General features: G+C 50.8%; 2 protein-coding genes across 2 annotated transcripts in view; both read left to right on the top strand.

The window, feature by feature from the left end:
• The first annotated feature begins 1,221 nt into the window (after window positions 1-1,221).
• Window positions 1,222-14,708, top strand: si:ch211-264f5.6 (carcinoembryonic antigen-related cell adhesion molecule 5). The gene is made up of 8 exons (XM_056583324.1): window positions 1,222-1,358; window positions 2,483-2,818; window positions 9,429-9,592; window positions 10,055-10,184; window positions 11,112-11,390; window positions 12,612-12,893; window positions 13,221-13,475; window positions 14,501-14,708. The coding sequence occupies exons 1-8, from the start codon at window positions 1,313-1,315 to the stop codon at window positions 14,623-14,625; spliced, it is 1,617 nt and encodes a 538-aa protein (XP_056439299.1). The 5' UTR covers window positions 1,222-1,312; the 3' UTR covers window positions 14,626-14,708.
• Window positions 14,709-20,824: 6,116 nt separating this feature from the next.
• The window catches only part of LOC130376141 (chromodomain-helicase-DNA-binding protein 4-like), a 28,878-nt gene continuing 28,774 nt past the window's right edge, over window positions 20,825-20,928 (top strand). Inside the window, exon 1 of the mRNA XM_056583361.1 lies at window positions 20,825-20,856. Within this exon, the coding sequence (XP_056439336.1) occupies window positions 20,825-20,856 (32 nt within the window). The remainder of the gene's footprint in view (window positions 20,857-20,928) is intronic.

Genomic DNA, 20,928 nt, shown 5'->3' with positions numbered 1-20,928 from the left:
CGATAAAAAACATTAACGCCGTTAAAATTGGTTTGCGTTAACGCCGTTAATAACGCGTTTAACTGACAACAAAAGTTACAACCAAATAAACTTTTAATTTACTTTATCTTTCAGGACTAATTTATCGTTAGAATGAGGAGACAGTTGGAGAATGAATGTTGTTAATATTGACTTTCACTTAGATGTTCAGCAGTGGTAGAGGGGGCGGGACTTCCGACAGAGAGATATGTGTTTCATACTTTGGCCATATTTGTCGACATTTGTCGTTCTTCTGCCATGTGCTCACTCTTCTGCCTCCGGGCACTGTTGGTGAACACAATTAATAGGAACTAAGAGAAAGGACAATGCGTGAAATGTCATGTAAAATGATATAAACATGTGCTGTAATGTAATGTAATATAACCATGTGCTGTGTGGCATAACATAATACAATATAACCCTGTGGTATAACATAATTCAATATAACATAATTCAAGATGGTTGTTGTCATATACACAACAATTACAGACGCAGTCCCTGGCAATGACATTCTTAAGTCTCAGTAAAGTAAGACGTACAGAAGGACTGCTTGTCCGTCTGTGCGTCCTCCGCTGGGGAGGGGCGCTCGAAATGTTGCCAAAAGGTGTTAAATTAATCTGGAAGAGATTCACTTCCTCATCCCCGCTCGTCGTCCCTTTACAGTCTGCTATTGCTCTTATTCCGGTCAACATGTGCCTTCAGTTGGAGCCCTGAAAGTTAGACCCCACTCTGTCCAGGTATCTCTTAGCACTGTTAATAGATCTATAATTTAATGGCATAACACGATATAATGTAACCATGTGGTGTGATGCCCACCAGGGGGCGACAGTAGCCGCCGTCTTTCTGACCGGCGGTTCGATAATCAAATTCTACGCGGTTTCCAAATATAGAAAATTATTACTGCATTATTATGGAGACATTTTATATTACATTGTATATGATTGGTAGAGTAACCTGCGCATGTTACCGCTGTACGTTATTTACTGATTAATATAACTTTTAGTTATATTAGGCGGGGAGTGGAGGGAACGGAGGGCGGTGCTTAGACACACACACACACACGCACACGCACTCTCTCACACACACACACACACACACACACACACACACACACACACACACACACACACACACACACACACACACACACACACACACACACACACACACACACACACACACACACACACACACACACACACAGCCCTTGACACACCCCTAGGTTGGTGTTTCCCTAACTTGATCGGATCAACAGGTAGAGACTCATTCTGCTGGCGCCAACCGTGAAGCCATCATGGATTTGTTGAGATTCGAGACGATCCTCCTGCTCCTGTCCGTCGGTAAGGTCTCCTCTCCTTTGCCCTTTATCGTCTCCTAGACCTCTCACCTAATGCCCACGACGCAGAACATCGCGCCCGGGCTCCGGGGCCCGGGCTCCGGGCCACCGCGTCGTGGGGCTGAGAGCCACCTCCCAGAGCGCTCAGGGCGCGGTGGTTTGTAATCGACTTGGATTGGAGACGCTTTTTGTCGTATAAACTTTAATGATCGGTACATATTGTTAGAGATAGGTAGTGCAAGATAGGTGCATAATGTTAAATACATGTATATAATGTTAAAGATAGGTAGGCCTATATCATTTTAAAGATAAGAAGTGTAAGATAGGTATATAGGCCTAATGTTAAATAAAGGTATATAATGTTAAAGATAGGTATATAATGTTAAAGATATGTATATAATGTTTAAGGTGAGTATATAATGTTATAGATAGGTATATAATGTTAAAGATATAGGTACATAATAATAGAGGCATATAATGTTAAATATAGGTAACAAGTGTAAAGAGGGGTATATAATGTTAAAGATGGGAAGTGTAAGATAGGTATCTCATTTGAATGATGGTTATATAATGTCAAGATAGATATATAATGTTAAAGATATACTGTAGGTATAATGCGAAATGTATGTAATGTTAAAGATAAAGGTATATAATGTTGAATACAGATAAGTAATGTTAGAAGTACATAATGTTAAAGATAGGTATATAATGTTAAAGGTATGTACATCATTTAAAGATGGGTATATAATGTTAAAGGTAGGTCTATATAATGTGAAAGATAAAGGTATATGATTTTAAGGAAAGGTTTATAATGTTAGAAGTATATAATATTACAGATCTAGGTATATAAGGTTAAATAAAGGTATATAATGTTAAATAAAGGTATACAATGAGTGTGAACAGTGAGCGTTCTGGCCCATCACCCCAGTGGGGGCTACACACTGGTGGTGGTTGGTGAGGTCCCCCCTTCACTGTAAAGCCTCTTTGAGTGTCTAGAAAGGCGCTATATCAATTCAATCCATTACTATTATTATCATTATTATATAATGACAAAGGCTTCTCTTTAGTGTCTGTGTAACTTAAAGGTGGTACTACCCCCCCCCCCCCCCCCCCCCCCCCCGCCCTCAGGAGGCGGATTGGCCCAGGACGCGCTGCCCCACGGGGCGCTGTACGTGGAGCTGGGCCAGAACGTCACCTTCAAGACCACGGCGGACCTGGAGAAGTCTTTCATCACCATCGTCTGGTCCAAGCACTCGGACGAGGAGGGCCTCCAACCCATTATCTCGCTGGCCGGCACCACGGTGAACGTGCCGGAGGCATACGAGGGCCGCGTGTGGCTGAACCGCACCAACGGCCGGATGAAGATGGGCCCCACCACCGCCGCCGACGACGGCGAGTACTCCGTCAACATGGTGGACGACAAGGCCACCACCCAGACCTGGGAGATAGAGCTGCGCGTGCTCGGTGAGTGGGCTTGAGATTCGAGACGATCCGAGACGATCCTATATATATAGCCCACTCGGTGAGTGGGCTATATATATATATATATATATATATATATATATATATATATATATATATATATATATATATATATATATATATATATATATATATATATATAATTAGTGGTGGGCATAGATTATTTTTTTTGATCTAGATTAATCTAGATTAATTCCAAAATTAATCTAGATTAAAATGGCAAACGGCAAAAAATCTGTTGGTTTACCTTGACAGCGGTCAATTATACTGGGCAATGGTGATTTATCAAATATAATTCACCGCCGGAAGTTGTGAAGTGCCCATGCAAGTGAACAGAGCATTAAACAAAAATAATTGACAGCTGAACGTTGGGAAGGCCCATGCAAGTGAATGGAGCAGTCTACAGCATTGAGAAGGGCCGTGTAATAATCCATAATAATGTAAGGTTTAGAAGTTAAATATTTGAAAGTTGTAGAATAAATTAATGTAATTTATATTGGAGTTAATTTGCTAGAAATGTTCTTACAATTTTTAGTCAGTTAATCATTTACATATTTATGTTACACAATTATTACATATTTACATGTTTACATATTTAACACAGTCAGGATATTCTGTTGAATCTGCCGCTCTGATTCCCTCATGTTTACCTCTAAATTCTAGCTTCTGATTGGTTAGTTCAGTCACGTGATGGGTCCGAACAAGGAAGTGTTTGAAAATAGATTAACTGCGATATTTTTTTTATCGCGCGATAAATGTTTCGCGTTAATGCAGCCGTTAACACCGATAACGGCCCACCACTAATATATATATGTATATATATATATATATATATATATATATATATATATATATATATATATATATATATATATATATAAATATATATGTATTTATATAAATACATATATATAGATATAACTATATATAGAAATACACATATATATGTGTATATTTATATATATATAGTAAAATATTTATTTTTATAAATATATGTATGTTTAGATATATTTGTATATTTATTTATTTAGGTTTACACATATTTATGCATATATTTATGCATATTTATTAGTATATAGTTATATATAATTATATATATTTATAATTATTATTATACATCTGTTTGCATTTGCATGAAAGAGGAACTTCCGCGATCATTATTTAGGATGCGGCCCTTGTAACTGTACTGCTGTGTGTGTATGTGTGGTTGTGTGTGTGTGTGTGTGTGTGTGTGTGTGTGTGTGTGTGTGTGTGTGTGTGTGTGTGTGTGTGTGTGTGCGCGCGCGTGTGTGTGTGTGTGTGTGTGTGTGTGTGTGTGTGTGTGTGTGTGTGTGTGTGTGTATGTGTGGTTGTATGTATTGGGATCCGTTTTGTATTTGATTCTCCGATCTGGATCCGAGAAAAGGAGTCAGACCAGGAGTCATGAGGTCAGACCGGGGTTCAGGGGTCAGAGCGGGGGGTCAGACCGGGGGTCATGGGGTCAGCGGGGGTCAGAGGTCAGACCGGGGGTCATGGTGTCTCCGTTCAGCATTACCTTGAATGACTGACCTTCCCCTTTCTGGGAAGGTCAGTCAAAGGCTGTTGTTTCAGTAGGTTGGGGCGTAGGAGATGGCACGCCCCTCCCCTCGTCCTTCCTACTCTCCGTGGGATAACGACGGGTTGGTCAAGGTCACTGAGGTCACATGATGACGTCAGGCTCTCTGACATCATCGTCATGGCATCCAGAGTCAGTTACACCTTTGGTATTACTGCCCCTACTGGTTCTACTGGGGGGCGGCCCAGTGCAACCACAGTCTTCTTCTGGTTCTCCATCTGGTTTTGGCGTTAACCAGTATCCACCGTCTTGCTGGGAGTGGCCCAGTCGAAATCCCCCAATAATTATTCCTTTGATGGGCGCAGTCAGAACCGGTTGTGTCTGGTAACCGACACTGCAGCGTTCCTGTGAACACAGAGCACTGCTGCACCTTCCCACGCAGGGCACTGCATGTCCACTAGACCTTGACCTAGACCTAGACCTAGAACTGGACCTAGACCTGGAACTAGACCTAGACCTGGACCTAGACCTAGACCTAGACCTGGACCTGGACCCGGACCTAGACCTGGACCTGGACCTAGACCCAGACCAGGGGTTGGCAATCTTTTCTTTGTAAAGGGAGATTTTTGGTTAAAAATGAGGTGTGGATAGATGTATGGGGCTGATTATTTGTTGTAATAGGCTATTAAGCTACTTTAGCAAATAAATAGTCTGTATAGGCATATACAACAATTGGATTTGTGCAATGAATTCATGCAATTGCAATAAAACCTAGGCTACAAAACAGGCATTTGAGTGGATGTGACATCTCACAAGAAGTGAGGGAGGATAAAGGAACAATCCACTATCAGGTTTTTAAGTTGAAATTGAGCCGAGCTCTTCGGTTTCAGTCCTTATTGGGTAAATTGAATGGATATCATTGCATCATAGAAAATATCAGCCTAACCCTAGTTTAAAATAACAACACTGATAATCATTTCAAACATTTAATTGTGACTGTCCGGTTCAGTGCTAAGTCTTCTTGTCACATTCATTCCCAGCAACACTTGGGGCCCGCATAAGCAAAAAACAATATTAACTCAAGGTTACAACTTGCAATATTGAATGAGATAATCAAACACCCGCTACCTTTCTCATCCAGCTTCACAGGAGTTTTGTTTCTGAATTTGATAGTCTTGCGATGCACATTTCATGCTGAAAAAACATATACAAGCAATATACTTTTACAAATTGATAATATATGGTTGACTTTTGGCCTACAACAATCATACATAAATGAATCCCATTAAAGTTAGTTTCGAGAATGAGTCTTTTATTTATTTGGCTAAAGGGCCGCATGCAGCCCGTAGTTTGCCGACTCCTGACCTGGACCTAGACCTAGACCTAGACCTAGACCTAGCACGGCCTAAAGCTACACCTAGACCTAGACCTAGACCTAGACCTTGACCTAGACCTAGCACGGCCTAAAGCTACACCTAGACCTAGACCTAGCACAGCCTAAAGCTACACCTAGACCTAGACCATGGCCTGGACCTAGACCTAGCACGGCTTAAAGCTACACCTAGACCTAGACCAAGACCTGGACCTAGACCTAGACCTAGCACGGCCTAAAGCTACACCTAGACCTAGACCTAGCACGGCCTAAAGCTACACCTAGACCTAGACCTAGGCCTAGACCAAGGCCTGGACCTAGACCTAGACCTAGCACGGCCTAAAGCTACACCTAGACCTAGACCAAGACCTGGACCTAGACCTAGCACGGCCTAAAGCTACACCTAGACCTAGACCTAGACCAAGACCAAGACCTGGACCTAGACCAAGACCTGAACCTAGACCTAGACCTGGACCTAGACCTAGACCTAGACCTAGACTTAGACCTAGACCTGGACCTAGACCTAGACCTAGACTTAGACCTAGCAATGCGCAGCCTGGAGCTAGTACCCCCGTCCCCTCCCCAGCCTGGAGCTAGTACCCCCATTCCCCGTTCTGGAAAGGGGGTACTAGGTCCAGGCTGTTTGGCCCATGCCCCGGTCCGGACTAGAGGGTCTACCCATGAGCAAGGCAGGAGGTACAGGCTGCCCCCCCCCCTGGTTCTAGCAGGCCCCGAGGAGCTGGTCCCAGCAGGCCCACAGGAGAGGTGGGCCCACAGGGCCGACCCCAGCAGCGTCAGGACGAGGGACAGATGACATGAAGGGTTAGGAACATAGCGTCTCTGCTGGTGTTGGTTCTGAAGGCTCAGGAACACAGCGTCTCTGCTGGTGTTGGTTCTGAAGGGTCAGGAACATAGCGTCTCCTTTGGTGTTGGTTCTGAAGGGTCAGGAACATAGCGTCTCTGCTGGTGTTGGTTCTGAAGGGTCAGGAACATAGCGTCTCTGCTGGTGTTGGTTCTGAAGGGTCAGGAACACAGCGTCTCCTTTGGTGTTGGTTCTGAAGGGTCAGGAACATGGTGTCTCTGTTGGTGTTGGTTCTGAAGGGTCAGGAACATAGCGTCTCTGCTGGTGTTGGTTCTGAAGGGTCAGGAACATAGCGTCTCCTTTGGTGTTGGTTCTGAAGGGTCAGGAACACAGCGTCTCCTTTGGTGTTGGTTCTGAAGGGTCAGGAACATAGCGTCTCTGTTGGTGTTGGTTCTGAAGGGTCAGGAACATAGCGTCTCCTTTGGTGTTGGTTCTGAAGGGTCAGGAACATAGCGTCTCTGCTGGTGTTGGTTCTGAAGGGTCAGGAACATAGCGTCTCTGCTGGTGTTGGTTCTGAAGGGTCAGGAACATAGCGTCTCTGCTGGTGTTGGTTCTGAAGGGTCAGGAACATAGCGTCTCTGCTGGTGTTGGTTCTGAAGGGTCAGGAACATAGCGTCTCTGCTGGTGTTGGTTCTGAAGGCTCAGGAACACAGCGTCTCTGCTGGTGTTGGTTCTGAAGGGTCAGGAACATGGTGTCTCTGCTGGTGTTGGTTCTGAAGGGTCAGGAACATAGCGTCTCCTTTGGTGTTGGTTCTGAAGGGTCAGGAACATAGCGTCTCTGCTGGTGTTGGTTCTGAAGGGTTAGGAACATAGCGTCTCCTTTGGTGTTGGTTCTGAAGGGTCAGGAACATAGCGTCTCCTTTGGTGTTGGTTCTGAAGGGTCAGGAACATAGCGTCTCCTTTGGTGTTGGTTCTGAAGGGTCAGGAACATAGCGTCTCTGCTGGTGTTGGTTCTGAAGGGTCAGGAACATGGTGTCTCTGTTGGTGTTGGTTCTGAACGTTGTCACGCACTGCAGGTCAGTCCAGAGCCCACAGATGGGGGTGATCAGGTTCCTATTTCCAGAATAGAAGGAGTGCGGTCTGGCTCCGTCTCGCTACAGACTGCAGGGTGCGTCCCCCATTAGCCTGAATTATTGAAGGGATGGAATAAAGATCCTTCCACTCATCAGCACTCAGACGGGGAGACGTCTCAGAACCGCTCAGTCCACAGGTTCCAGGTGTCCACCGCCCCCGGGACCAGACCTCATGGTGCATCGCCTCATGGTGAACCTTCCCGAACGAGGCTCTCTACTCAACCAGAAGTGGTCATCTTAGAACCGCCCCGGCCAGGGCGGGCGGGAGGTCTGTAGAGTAGAGGAACACCTCACAGGAGGAGATCATAGGCGAGTACCTTCTAGCTGATGAGTGAGTAACAGGAGGTCTTTGATCTGATGTATGAGTGACAGGAGGTTTTTGATCTGATGTGTGAGTGACAGGAGGTCTTTGATCTGATGTATGAGTGACAGGAGGTTTTTGATCTGATGTGTGAGTGACAGGAGGTCTTTGATCTGATGTGTGAGTGACAGGATGTCTTTGAGCTGATGTGTGAGTGACAGGAGGTTATTGATCTGATGTGTGAGTGACAGGAGGTCTTTGATCTGATGTCTGACTGACAGGTGGTCTTTGATCTGATGTGTGAGTGACAGGAGGTCTTTGATCTGATGTGTGAGTGACAGGAGGACTTTGAGCTGAAGTATGAGTGGCATGTGGTCTTGAGCTCCGTGGTCACATGGTCCACGGAGACGAGATCTCCCACATAGTTCCTCTGCAGCCTGGAAACGTGTGTGTTTGTGTTTGTGAGGTATGTTACTGTGTGTGTGTGTGTGTGTGTGTGTGTGTGTGTGTGTGTGTGTGTGTGTGTGTGTGTGTGTGTGTGTGTGTGTGTGTGTGTGTGCTTGTGTCTGTATGTGTGTGTGTGTGGTTTGTTACTGTTTTTGTCTGTGTATGTGTGGTATGTTACTGTATGTGTGTGTGTGTGTATGTGTCTCTGTGTGTGTGTTTGTGTGTGTGTGTCTCACAAGGCCTTTTTTTTTTACAGCTAAGCCAGTTGAGTGGCGGCTTGGCTCGCCCTGCCGGTTCGCTGCTTTGCGTGTGTAAAACCGACTGGTTAAAATCCCTGCTGTCTTCGTTCAATGGAGAAGGCGGGGCTACGCGCGGAGAGTAGACCTCTTTAGAATCATTTGCATACAGTGAATGTTTTTTGTTTTTTTTGATTCACGAGACTCGCATGCAAGAATGATTATAAATCTGAGTGTAGGCTGAAAACCCAATTAACTATCTCCAAGTGCAAAAACTGCAAAATTGTCTTTATTTTGCTGACCACTTGTATTTCATCTAGAGGATAAAGAACGTCTCTCTCGTAGATCGCACCGTCTTTCCCCGTCTTTGTCTAATGCGACTGCATCACCTCCTCTCACATGATGATCAGCAGCTCACAGATTTCCCCGTCTCTCCAGTTAGAACTCCTCATGTTGATGTCGCTGCGTTGTCTCTGTTGTAGAGACAACGCAGCGACAGACACCTCCCCCCCCCCCCCCCCCCGCCCCCCCCCTCCTACCCCGGGAAACGCAGAGCCATCTTATCGCATTCATATCAGAATGAAACCGCCGATGTGCGTAGGGTCCAAGAGGGTCAATTGGGGTGCTAGCTCAAGCCGGCGATTTACCTCGGTTGGTGTAAACGTGCGGACCTTGCCGGGAAAAAGGCGTGCATAAGACGGGCATACCGGGCAGTGTAAAGACGGCTAGTGTGTGTTGTGCGCTCTGACCTGTGGCCCCTCCCCCAGTGCCGGTGTCCAGCGTGCTGATCGCCTCCTCCCCCATGGAGGCTCTGGAGACCAACTCCACCGTCGTCCTCAACTGCTCCGCCCTGGGCTCCTTCCTCGTCTTCAGCTGGACCAACGGCACCACCCCCCTGCTGGGCGACGGCAAGAGGACCTCCATCTCCACCGTAAGGCGCAGGGGGGGGGGGGGGGGGGGGGGGGACTGAATCTAGTTGGACTGAATGCTCAGAAGGCCTGATCCACTCTCTCTTCTCTGTTCTCTGTTCTCTCGGTTCTCTCTTCTCTGTTCTCTCTGTTCTCTGTTCCCTCTTCTCTGTTCTCTCTGTTCTCTGTTCTCTCTGTTCTCTGTTCTCTGTTCTCTGTTCTCCGTTCTTTCTGTTCTCTGGTCTGTCCTCCATCTCCATATGTCCCTTCATCCCTTCATGGATGTTTAGATTCCCATCCAGTCCTCATGTGGATCCTCATCCAGTCACCCTGCTGTTTTCATTCAGTCATCCTTTCACATACCCTGGCTAGCCATGTGTTCACCTCTTCATCCGTCCCATCATGCGTCCACGTTTTCATGCGTCCTTCATGTCCCCCCCCCCCCCTCTCATGCCCCCCCCCCCCCCCCCCCGGCGGCTGAGCAGGGGGAGCAGTGGAGCAGCGTGACCATCCGGGAGGTTAACCGCTGGGAACTCCGCGGACCAATCGGCTGCAGCGCCACCAACAAGCTGGAGAAGACGGTGAACAGCGCCCCCTTCAACAAGTCAGTCCACTGTGAGTACTGCGCCCCCTTCAACAAGTCAGTCCACTGTGAGTACTGCGCCCCCTTCAACAAGTCAGTCCACTGTGAGTACTGCGCCCCCTTCAACAAGTCAGTCCACTGTGAGTACTGCGCCCCCTTCAACAAGTCAGTCCACTGTGAGTACTGCGCCCCCTTCAACAAGTCAGTTCACCGTGAGTACTGCGCCCCCTTCGACATTTCAGGCCACTGTGAGTACTGCGCCCCCTTCAACATGTCAGTCCACTGTGGGATTGCCCAGTGAGTCCCAGTGAGTCCCAGTGAGGCCAGGGAGCCCCAGTGAGTCCCAGTGAGTCCCAGTGAGTCCCATATAGTCCCAGTGAGGCCAGAGAGCCCAGTGAACCCAGTGAGGTACAGCTCTCTGCCTACTAATCAGGCTGCCAAAATAACTGTCTCCCCCCAACACCCCCTATCTGAGCCGTGACGTGATCAGGAGAGCCGACCTGATCACTGAGGACCCCTCTCACCCCCTCCTTCACTCCTTCCGGCTGCTGCCATTAGGCATCCGTTTCAATGCACCAGTGGCCCGTAAAAGCACCTACAAGAAATCCTTCATCCCCTCTGCAATAGCCCTGCTGAACAGCACCAAATGAAGACCACCGTCAGAGAGCTCAACACCCATGTCTGGTCTTGTCTTTTGTGTCAGTGTTAACTTGTGACTGGAGCCATGTCAAAGAACGTTTTCTGTAACCCGTGTGTAACAGACAATAAAGTCTGATCTTACCGACGCTGGTCTGCGTCTGGGCCGTCGGTTCACATCCTGTCCGCCGTCGACCTCGTCTCGAGGGTTATTCCGTCCTCCAGCGTCGACCTCCATCTCCCTCTGGTCTCTCCGTCTCCCTCCCGCCATGCCTGTCCCTCCTCACCTCCCCTGTCTCCCCCCCCCCCCCCTCCTCCCCCAGACGGTCCGGAGGCTGTGAAGATGACCTCGCTGCCGGCGGTGGCGGCCGGGGGCTTCGTGGGGAGGGGCTCCAACATGACGCTGTCGTGCTCTGCGGTGTCCGACCCCCCCGCCGCCCTCAGCTGGCTCCACAACGGGAAGGCCCTCCCCGGGAAGACCGCCCCCACTCTGGTCCTCAGCGACCTCGGCCTGACGCAGGGCGGGACGTACCACTGCTCCGCCCACAACGCCAAGACCCTGCGCACGGTCGACGCCCCCGCCGTCTCCTTCACCGTGATGGGTGAGGGGGAGGGGAGGGAGGGGGGAGGGAGGGGGGGGAGGGGGGGAGGGGGAGAGGGGGAGAGGGGGGGGGGAGGCTGGGGGGGAGGGGGGGAGGGAGAGAGACGGAGAGGGGCGGAGGGGGGGAGAGGGAGAGAGGGAGGAGAGATAGAGATAAGAGGGGGGAGAAAAAGTGGTAGAAGGGGAGATAGAGAGAGATAGAGGGGGAGAGAAGGAGGAGGTCAGGAAGAGGGATGTAGAGGGGGAGATACATGGGGAGGGAGAGGGAGGTATAATTCTGAGTCAGAGAGAGACTGAGGTAGAGACAGACTGTTAAAGTTCTGTGTGCTATCATGATGTATGATGACATCATGTAGTAAGTACATGTATTTAAGGATGACCTACTCCAGTAGAAACCATAATATACTTGTTGTGTTCTCTCCTCCTCTTCTACTTACTATATTGATGATCATTAAGTGACGATATGAATTAAACAGAGCAGACAGGTATAAAGTCCTAACTCATCAGAAGGGGATCGTCCTATTATGTATCCTGGGAAAGATAGTCGTATCCAAGGTAACGCTGAGAACCTCCTGTTTGCTCAAGGGGCAGGGGGGGGGGGGGGGCTACCTGGAACAGCAAACAAGGCACGGTGTCCCTCCATTGTTTACCTTCAACCTGATGCTCCACTGGCCAATCAGCTGCCGGCTGCTTGGAGCGGGGTGTGGGGGGGAAGCTAGTCTTGAGTTAGCATGTTAGCATGTTCTCATGTAGCGGGCTGAACCTGAAACAGTCTTACCCCGATGACAAGGAGGTGGTCTGACTCTCCCTCCCTCCCTCTCTCCCTCCCCCCTCCCTCCCTCCTCCCCCCCTCCCTCTCTCCCTCCAACCCCTCGCTCGCTCTCTCTCTCCCTCCCTCCCTCACTCTCACTCTCTCTCCCTTCCCCCTCTCTCCTTCCCTCTCTCTCTCTCTCTCTCTCTCTCTCTGCTCCCTCCCTCCCCCCTCTCTCCTTCCCTCTCTCTCTCTCTCTGCTCCCTCCCTCCCCCCCTCCCTCTCTCCCTCTCTCCCTCTCCCTTCCTCTCTCCCTCCCCCATCACCCCCTCTCTCCTTCCCTCTCTCTCTCCCTCTCTCTCTCCCTCTTTCCATCCCCTCCTCCCTCCTCCCCCTCCTCTCCCCCCTCTCTCTCCATCCCTCCCTCGTCCCCTCGTCCCTCTCGCCCCCCTCCCGTCTCCGTGGTGACAGAGGCCATCAGCGGGGCGCAGGTCAGCGGTCCCGCGGCGGGGCAGCTGGCGGGCGTGGCCGGGGGGGTCAACCTGACGTGCGCCGCGGCGGCCGGCGAGGTGGCCCAGTGGGCGTGGCTTAAGGACGGCGCCGCCCTGCCGAAGGACGGCCGCACCACGCTGTTGGCCAACGGCTCCATGCTGAGGCTCCTCCCCCTGGCGAAGGAGCACCGCGGCGTCTACACCTGCACCCTCAAGAACGCCGTCAACTCCGTCAAAGCCGCCTACACCCTGGTGGTGCTCTGTGAGTCCGCCGTCGCCAGGGCAACGGGGGGAGGGGCCCGGCCGGACGCGGGGGGGTCCAATGAGCCCACGGCTGATTAGCGTAGTGCTAAGCATAGCGCTACGCTAATCAGCTTAGCACTCCTCCAAGGGCTAGGCTACGCTCTGCTCTGAGCACTAGGCTACGCTAGGCTCTCCATCGAGGGATGCGCTAGGTGCTAGGCTAAGCGCTACCTTAGGCTCTCCACCGAGGGCTAGGCTAAGCTCTAGGCTAAGCGCTACGCCCAGCTCGGCAGCATAGCGCCCGGCTGCTAGCCCGCCTGCTAACCCTCGGTTTCCCCCCCCCCAGACGGTCCTGACAGCCTGACGATCAGCGGCGAGAGCGCCGTGGAGGTCAACGACAAGCTGACCCTCACGTGCTCCTTGGACTCCAACCCCCCCGCCGCCATCAAGTGGCGCTTCAACAACACGGCGCGGACGGAGACCACCAAGGTGCTCACCATCGCCAAGGTGGCGTACCGCGACGCGGGGCTGTACACCTGCCAGGCGTACAACGCCAAGACCCAGCGCAACACCTCCAGCACCTTCATGCTGTCCGTCAAAGGTCAGACCCCCCCCCCACCCCCGGGGCCCGTTGGTTTTCTGTTTTGAGCTGCGTCCCGGTTGGAGGAGGACGTCGGCCCGGGTCACCCGCTCTCCTGCAGGCAGAGGACGGGGGCCGGGGTTGGTCTCAGGGGCCTCAAGGGGCCCCAGGCAGACAGGAGCCCAGAGACTGTCAAACGTTAGACTGAGGGCAGCTGGTCGATGTCTCGGCTCAGGCTCAGCAAGCTCACCTTCATTAACTTGACCTTCAGGGCGTTTATCAGTCGCTTTTATCCAAAGCGTCTCACAGTAAGTCCATTAGTCCGGAGGAAGAGGAACAACAATATACCTCTGTGGGTACAGTGAGGGGGTTCATAGGACCGAGGGCCCAGCACTAACCATCACTAGGTTAACCCATTCCCCAGACACAACGCAGACAGCTAGGGTAATGCGCTTCACCATGCTAAGAACTGTTATTAAGTGCCAGGATGTACAACAGACAATAAGTGTGTAAGAGGGGTGTGGGGGGGGGGGGGGGGGGGGGGGTCTGGGGGGGTCTGGGGGGTCTGGGGGGTCTGGTCCCGCTTCCTTAAACCGCTTCCTCGGCCGTCGTCTGGCCCCCAGTTCCTCCTTCCAGATAACCCTGGTAGCAGGCTAACTCTGATGGTATGCTAGCCCTGGTAGCGGGCTAACCCTGGTAGCGTGCTAACATTGATAGCGTTCTGACCCTGGTAGCGTGCTAACCCTAGTAGCGTGCTAACATTGATAGCGTTCTAACCCTGGTAGCGTGCTAACATTAATAGCGTGCTAACCCTGATAACGTGCTAACCCTGATAGCGTGCTTACCTTGATGCCGTGCTAACCCTGGGAGCGTGCTAACATTGATAGCGTTCTAAGCCTGGTAGCGTGCTAACCCTGGTCGCATGCTAACCTTGATGGCGTGCTAACCCTGGGTGCGTGCTATACCTGGTAGCGTGCTAACCCTGGTAGCCTGCTAACGGCGTGCTAACCCTGGTATCGTGCTAACGGCGGTCTCTTGCGTTGCAGAGGAGGGCGCCCTGGACCCCGAGGGTCTAACCGGGGGCGCGATCGCCGGGATCGTGATCGGCGTTCTGGCCGCTGTGCTGCTGGCCGTCGGCGCCTTCATCTACTGCAAACGGAAACAGACGTGAGTCCAAGGCCACCGCCACCGGCCCCCCCACTGCGGCCCCCCCTGAGCCGGCTCCTCACACTGGGGAGCCGGCCCTGGTGACCTGCCACTCCTGGTGACCTGAGCGCCCTGTGAATCCGTTCAGCTCGTTCTGTGCAGTGGACGTCGTCCTCACAGCTGTGTGTCAGAGCGTTCCCTGTGTGGGTCAGAGCCCTAACTGACCCCCCCCCCCCCCCCACCCCCGGCCGCAACTGTCCCAGGGTGGATCAGCTGATCGTGTGTGTCTCAGGCCCGTCACTCACCTGCTGTTGAAATGCTCTCTTCCTGTTCCCGTGAAGACCTCGGCTCTATGACGTCACTCCCTTATTCACCACAATTCCAGTCATTCCTCCCATTCCGAGACGTTTGGCATGAAATGTTGAGCCTCCCCCCCCCCCCCCACAACCCGTAACAGGAGGGGGGCGGGTCTGCAGAAGGGTGGGTTTGATTCAGACGCTCGCTCGGGATATCGTCATGAATACTTTATACTTATCTTTTCATTTTATATCGACTATTTATCCTGTTGGGTTTTAAGCGTTACTGAGAGTTATGGGACATTCATGGCTGAGCAAAGCTTCTTGTAGAAACAGGAAGCCCTGCCGAGCGCTGGTGAATGCAAAGCTGACGATTGCGGTGATTCAGTGGTTTCCTCTTCACTCCTTGTTCACATTTCTGTCAGTTATTCGTACGGGTGAAGCCTGCCACAGGAAGCGTTAGCGAACAGTCATGAGGAATGCCTTCAGCTCTCCCTTGAGGCTGCTGATGCAACATGTTGCCAAACCCTGGTTCACGAGGCGGGAGGCAGAACGCAAACAGCAGAGCTGCCGTCAAACTGTGAGAACCTGAGGGGCTGAGAGTCCCGGCATAACTCAGCCAGCGGACGAGTGACGGCTGCATCCCCCACGGCCCAGTGCTAACACCTAGCTCCAGTGCTAACACATAGACCCAGTGCTAACACCTATACCCAGTGCTAACACCTAGCCCCTGTGCTAACACCTAGTCTGTGGGCTGTCACCTAGCCCCTGTGTTAACACCTAGCCCCAGTGCTAAGACCTAGCCCCAGTGAAAACACCCAGCCCCCGTGCTAACACCTAGCCCCAGTGAAAACACCCAGCCCCTGTGCTAACACCTATCCCCTGTATGTCTGGGCAGACATTTTGCAACCTCTAAGCCGCTAGTGTGAGAGGGTTTAACAGGACTGGAGGATGTCAGGGAGACAGCACCATGGTAACCAGGTGATTTGCAATGATTGGAGTGAGGAGAAGAGAGACTGGTCTGCAGTTTTGTAAATATGAGTTAGTAGGCTTCCTACAGCAAGATACTGTCCAACCCCTACCTGCACCTTAATGACCTGTCTCTGTACTGTCTAACCCCTACCTGCCCCTTAATGACCTGTCTCTGTACTGTCTAACCCCTACCTGCACCTTAATGACCTGTCTCTGTACTGTCTAACCCCTAGCTGCTTCTTAATGACCGGTCTCTGTACTGTCTAACCCCTACCTGCTCCTTAATGACCTGTCTCTGTACTGTCTAACCCCTACCTGCTCCTTAATGACCTGTCTCTGTACTGTCTAACCCCTACCTCCTCCTTAATGACCTGTTTCTACTGTCTAACCCCTACCTGCTCCTTAATGACCTGTCTCTGTACTGTCTAACCCCTACCTGCTTCTTAATGACCTGTCTCTGTACTGTCTAACCCCTACCTGCACCTTAATGACCTGTCTCTGTACTGTCTAACCCCTACCTGCTCCTTAATGACCTGTCTCTGTACTGTCTAACCCCTACCTGCTCCTTAATGACCTGTCTCTACTGTCTAACCCCTACCTGCTCCTTAATGACCTGTCTCTGTACTGTCTAACCCCTACCTGCTCCTTAATGACCTGTCTCTGTACTGTCTAACCCCTACCTGCTCCTTAACGACCAGTCTCTGTACTGTCTAACCCCTACCTGCTCCCTAATGACCTGTCTCTGTACTGTCTAACCCCTAGCTGCTCCTTAATGACCTGTCTCTGTACTGTCCAACCCCTTGCTGCTCCTTAATGATTCGCTGTAAGGACAGCAGTTGTAAAGTCCCTGCTGTGCCACCAGAGTGTGGGAGCCTGTCATGATATTAAAGGTTAAACTACGTCGACTTTGCCCAGAGGTATTGGCAGAACAGGATAAACAGGTTATGGATTCTACAAATCCATTCTACACACGAAGCAACATTTAGCCAAATCTATCTTTTCTCCTTTGTTAACCGAACTACATATTAGTTTGAAAGGTTTTGTTTATTCTAATTACAGTTACCTGTTGTGACAAGACACAACTTGCTCTGGGCTACGGCTTGGTCGTTATAGTATGTTGAATGGCTGCGCCAACTGGCATTGATATGCTACGGCTAGCTGGCTATCATATAGTAAGGCTGGCTGGCTATCATATGGTACGGCTAGCTGACTATAGTATGGTAAGGCTGGCTGGCTATCATATGGTACGGCTAGCTGGCTATCATATGGAACAGCTAGCTGACTATCATATGGTATGGCTAGCTGGCTATCATACGGTACGGCTAGCTGGCTATCATATGGTACGGCTAGCTGGCTATCATATGGTACGGCTAGCTGACTATAGTATGGTAAGGCTGGCTGGCTATCATACGGTACGGCTAGCTGGCTATCATATGGTACGGCTAGCTGGCTATCATACGGTACGGCTAGCTGGCTATCATATGGTAAGGCTGGTTGGCTATCATATGGTACGGCTAGCTGGCTATCATACGGTACGGCTAGCTGGCTATCATACGGTACGGCTAGCTGGCTATCATATGGTACGGCTAGCTGGCTATCATATGGTACGGCTAGCTGACTATCATATGGTACGGCTAGCTGGCTATCATATGGTTAGCTGGTAACAATATGCTTTGGCTAGCTACTACTTATAGGCTGATACACATCGCTACCAGGTTATAGTCGCGTTTCAGATCCATTCTACCGTCACATGAGTCCTGAAGGTGTTCCCTTTGTCTCTGAGTTGCGGTTATGTACAAACACGCACACAAATCCCACACAAACACACACACATGCACGCACACGCACAGGCACGCATTCCAGTGCACCTTGCTGTGGGTTGTGAAGTGAAAGCTATCAGGTGCAGCGACCAAACGGTTGTTTTTAGAGATGTGGTGAAGGTCTGGGTTAGGTTTGACTGTCATGGCCCAGAGTGTAGACCTACTGTAGTACATTGAGTACACAGTAATACACACAGTGCACTGGACTGTATGTACTGCACAGGGTCGGACTGGGAACGATTTTCGGCCCTGGCATTTTTCCATCTACACCGGCCCCTTATGGACCGACCGACCGACCCCCCCCCCCCCCCTTTAGCGCAAATGAGCCGAACCAACTTCAGCGAACCTACTTAAGAAAGACCTGTGAGCCGAATTCAACATGTCGCGGTGGGCACAATTAAAAACCAAACGGCCTACCTTGACGCTGTCTTGATCGCGGGGCTTCTTGCAAGTTGCAATTATTCCACATTAATCCACACGGTTCCACATACCCGGACAGTCCTGCTAGCAAGCAATGGATTATGTTAGGTTGTAGCAGCAGGGACGTCGGGGGCACTAGCAGCAACGGTTGGAGCACTGGCCACAGCAAACAAGCGATCTATTTTAAAACATCCAGACGCCTCAGCTTGTAGAGATTTCTGCCTTTTGTCCCGAATCTTCTCCGCTCCCCCTTTCTTCTTTTTGCCAACTCTTTCCATGATTTTTAGCCCATCCACTGAAATTAAAATATAAGCGAAGCAACATCCGCAGCATCCATGGACCGTTAACGTTCGCTGTTAGATGTATAATCCCATCGTGCACCGCAACATATTTTTGCAAAATATTCTAACATAAATTCGCCAAATATAAGAAGAAAATCGTAGTTTAGTTTAAAGAAAGCATTTTAGTTTTATTTTAATTTAGTTTGTTGCAATGATTGTACAGTTTGAAGAAACAGGATTTTACAGTTTGAAGAAATAGAAAATTATACCATATACCAACCGTCACATAGATGTGCATGACAAGGAAGCGCTATATATACTGGATGCACCATTGCAACAATTTGACGTTAGGTTCTTTCTTGGGCTCTTTGAGTTATCCGTATTGTCAGGTAAGTAAGGCGGTCGTATAATCAGTATTGGGGCCGATATGATTGAAGGAGGGCCGGCCCTCGCACGCCGAAATGTGGACCGACCCTCCTCCTCTCCTCCTCCTCTCCTCCTCCTCCTCCTCCTCCTCCTCCTCCTCCTCCCCCTCCTCTCCTCCTCCTCCTCCTCTCCCCTCCTCCTCCTCCTCCTCCTCCTCCTCCTCCTCCTCCTCCTCCTCCTCCTCTCCCCTCCTCTTCCTCCTCCTCCTCCCCCTCCTCTCCTCCTCCTCCTCCTCTCCCCTCCTCTTCCTCCTCCTCCTCCTCCTCCTCCTCCTCCTCCTCCTCCTCCCCCTCCTCTCCTCCTCCTCCTCCTCTCTCCTCCTCCTCCTCCTCCTCCTCCTCCTCCTCCTCCTCCTCCTCCTCCTCCTCCTCCTCCTCCTCCTCCTCCTCCTCCTGAGTTCCAGAGAGGAGGGGCCATCAGTTAATAAACGACCCACACGTGGAGACGCAGAGATCTGGTGGGAGGTGGGGGCGGGTCCATACGGAGCGAATGGTAGAGAGAGAGAGAGAGAGAGGAGCTCTGAGGGGCAGGAGGGGGAGGGACAGGTATGTACAGGTGAGCTGCAGCACCTGCAGAGCAGTAAGGGCGTGGCCTGTAATGTACCACAGTAAGAGAAGAGGACGTGGCCTGTAATGTACCACGGTAAGAGAAGAGGGCGTGGCCTGTACTGTACCAATTTAAGAAAAGAGGGCGTGGCCTGTACTGTACCACGGTAAGAGAAGAGGGCGTGGCCTGTTCTGTACCAATTTAAGAAAAGAGGGCGTGGCCTGTACTGTACCACGGTAAGAGAAGAGGGCGTGGCCTGTTCTGCACTACAGTAAGAGAAGAGGGCGTGGCCTGTTCTGCACTACAGTAAGAGAAGAGGGCGTGGCCTGTTCTGCACTACAGTAAGAGAAGAGGGCGTGGCCTGTTCTGCACTACAGTAAGAGAAGAGGGCGTGGCCTGTTCTGCACTACAGTAAGATAAGAGGGCGTGACCGGGTCCCATACTACAGTAAGAGATGAGGGCGTGGCCTGTTCTGCACTACAGTAAGAGAAGAGGGCGTGGCCTGTTCTGCACTACAGTAAGAGAAGAGGGCGTGGCCTGTTCTGCACTACAGTAAGATAAGAGGGCGTGACCGGGTCCCATACTACAGTAAGAGAAGAGGGCGTGGCCGTGTTGGTAGAGATGAGGGCGTGGCCGTGTTGGTAGAGGAGGGGGCGTGGCTGTGTTGGTAGAGGAGGGGCGTGGCCTGTGATGGAACAGGCTCAGAGAGGAGAGGAGAGGTGGCTAACATCTCACCGCAGCCTCGCTGCTCTCTTGTTGTTTGACCTGAAATTCAAAGTTTTTTTTTCAAACCGGTTATCTGCCTTGTGATTGGACGAAGGGTTTGTGAGGGAGGCTTAGTTTGAGGGATTTGTCGGTTGGCAGGGGATGAGTTTTGAACGCCATCGTTTGTAAAATATGCAAACACAAAAGTTTTTACGGCTGATCAACTACTCACGCACAGGCACACACACACACACACGGGTTCACAAAACACACACACACACGCACACACAGTCACACAGACAGACACACACGTACACACACACACATAAACACACATTAACACAGACATCACAAATGTCTTGGTCTCACAAATGTGTAATGTATTTTATTGGTCTTTGACCAATAAAATATTATCTTGTCTTATCGAAATACGAAATCGAAACACACACACAGAAACACACACACACACACACACACACACACACACACACACACACACACACACACACACACACACACACACACACACACACACACACACACGTACTCCCACACCCCTTGTGACTACATGGCCATTGTATGGGAGGGTGAAGCAGGTCTCCTTGGAGCCAATGGAGCGGGGCCAAGTTCTCCCTGATGGTGGCCGGGAATGGGTGGCCGAGGACGAGGGGGGAGGGGCTAGGAATGAGGGGGGAGGGGCCAGGGCGAAGGGGGGGGGCCAGGCCTATAGTGTTGGAGAAAACGATTGGAATGTCGTCATGTCTGCACATGCCTTCCTGAAGAACGCAGAGTAGAGACAGCTCTACCTCTCAGTCCCTCTCTCACTCTGTCTCTCTCTCTCTCTCTCTCTCTCTCTCCTCTC

This window comes from Gadus chalcogrammus, chromosome 22, assembly GCF_026213295.1.
Source record: "Gadus chalcogrammus isolate NIFS_2021 chromosome 22, NIFS_Gcha_1.0, whole genome shotgun sequence".
NCBI lineage: Eukaryota > Metazoa > Chordata > Actinopteri > Gadiformes > Gadidae > Gadus > Gadus chalcogrammus.
This window is presented reverse-complemented; position numbering and strand designations above follow the sequence as displayed.

Bases quoted from the DNA above. Each gene is read 5' to 3' on its own strand.
- si:ch211-264f5.6 (XM_056583324.1), top strand. From the start codon at position 1,313: ATGGATTTGTTGAGATTCGAGACGATCCTCCTGCTCCTGTCCGTCG. The intron at 1,359-2,482 runs GTAAGGTCTCCT...CCCCGCCCTCAG, and splicing joins CCTCCTGCTCCTGTCCGTCG to GAGGCGGATTGGCCCAGGAC. The intron at 9,593-10,054 runs GTAAGGCGCAGG...GCGGCTGAGCAG, and splicing joins AGAGGACCTCCATCTCCACC to GGGGAGCAGTGGAGCAGCGT.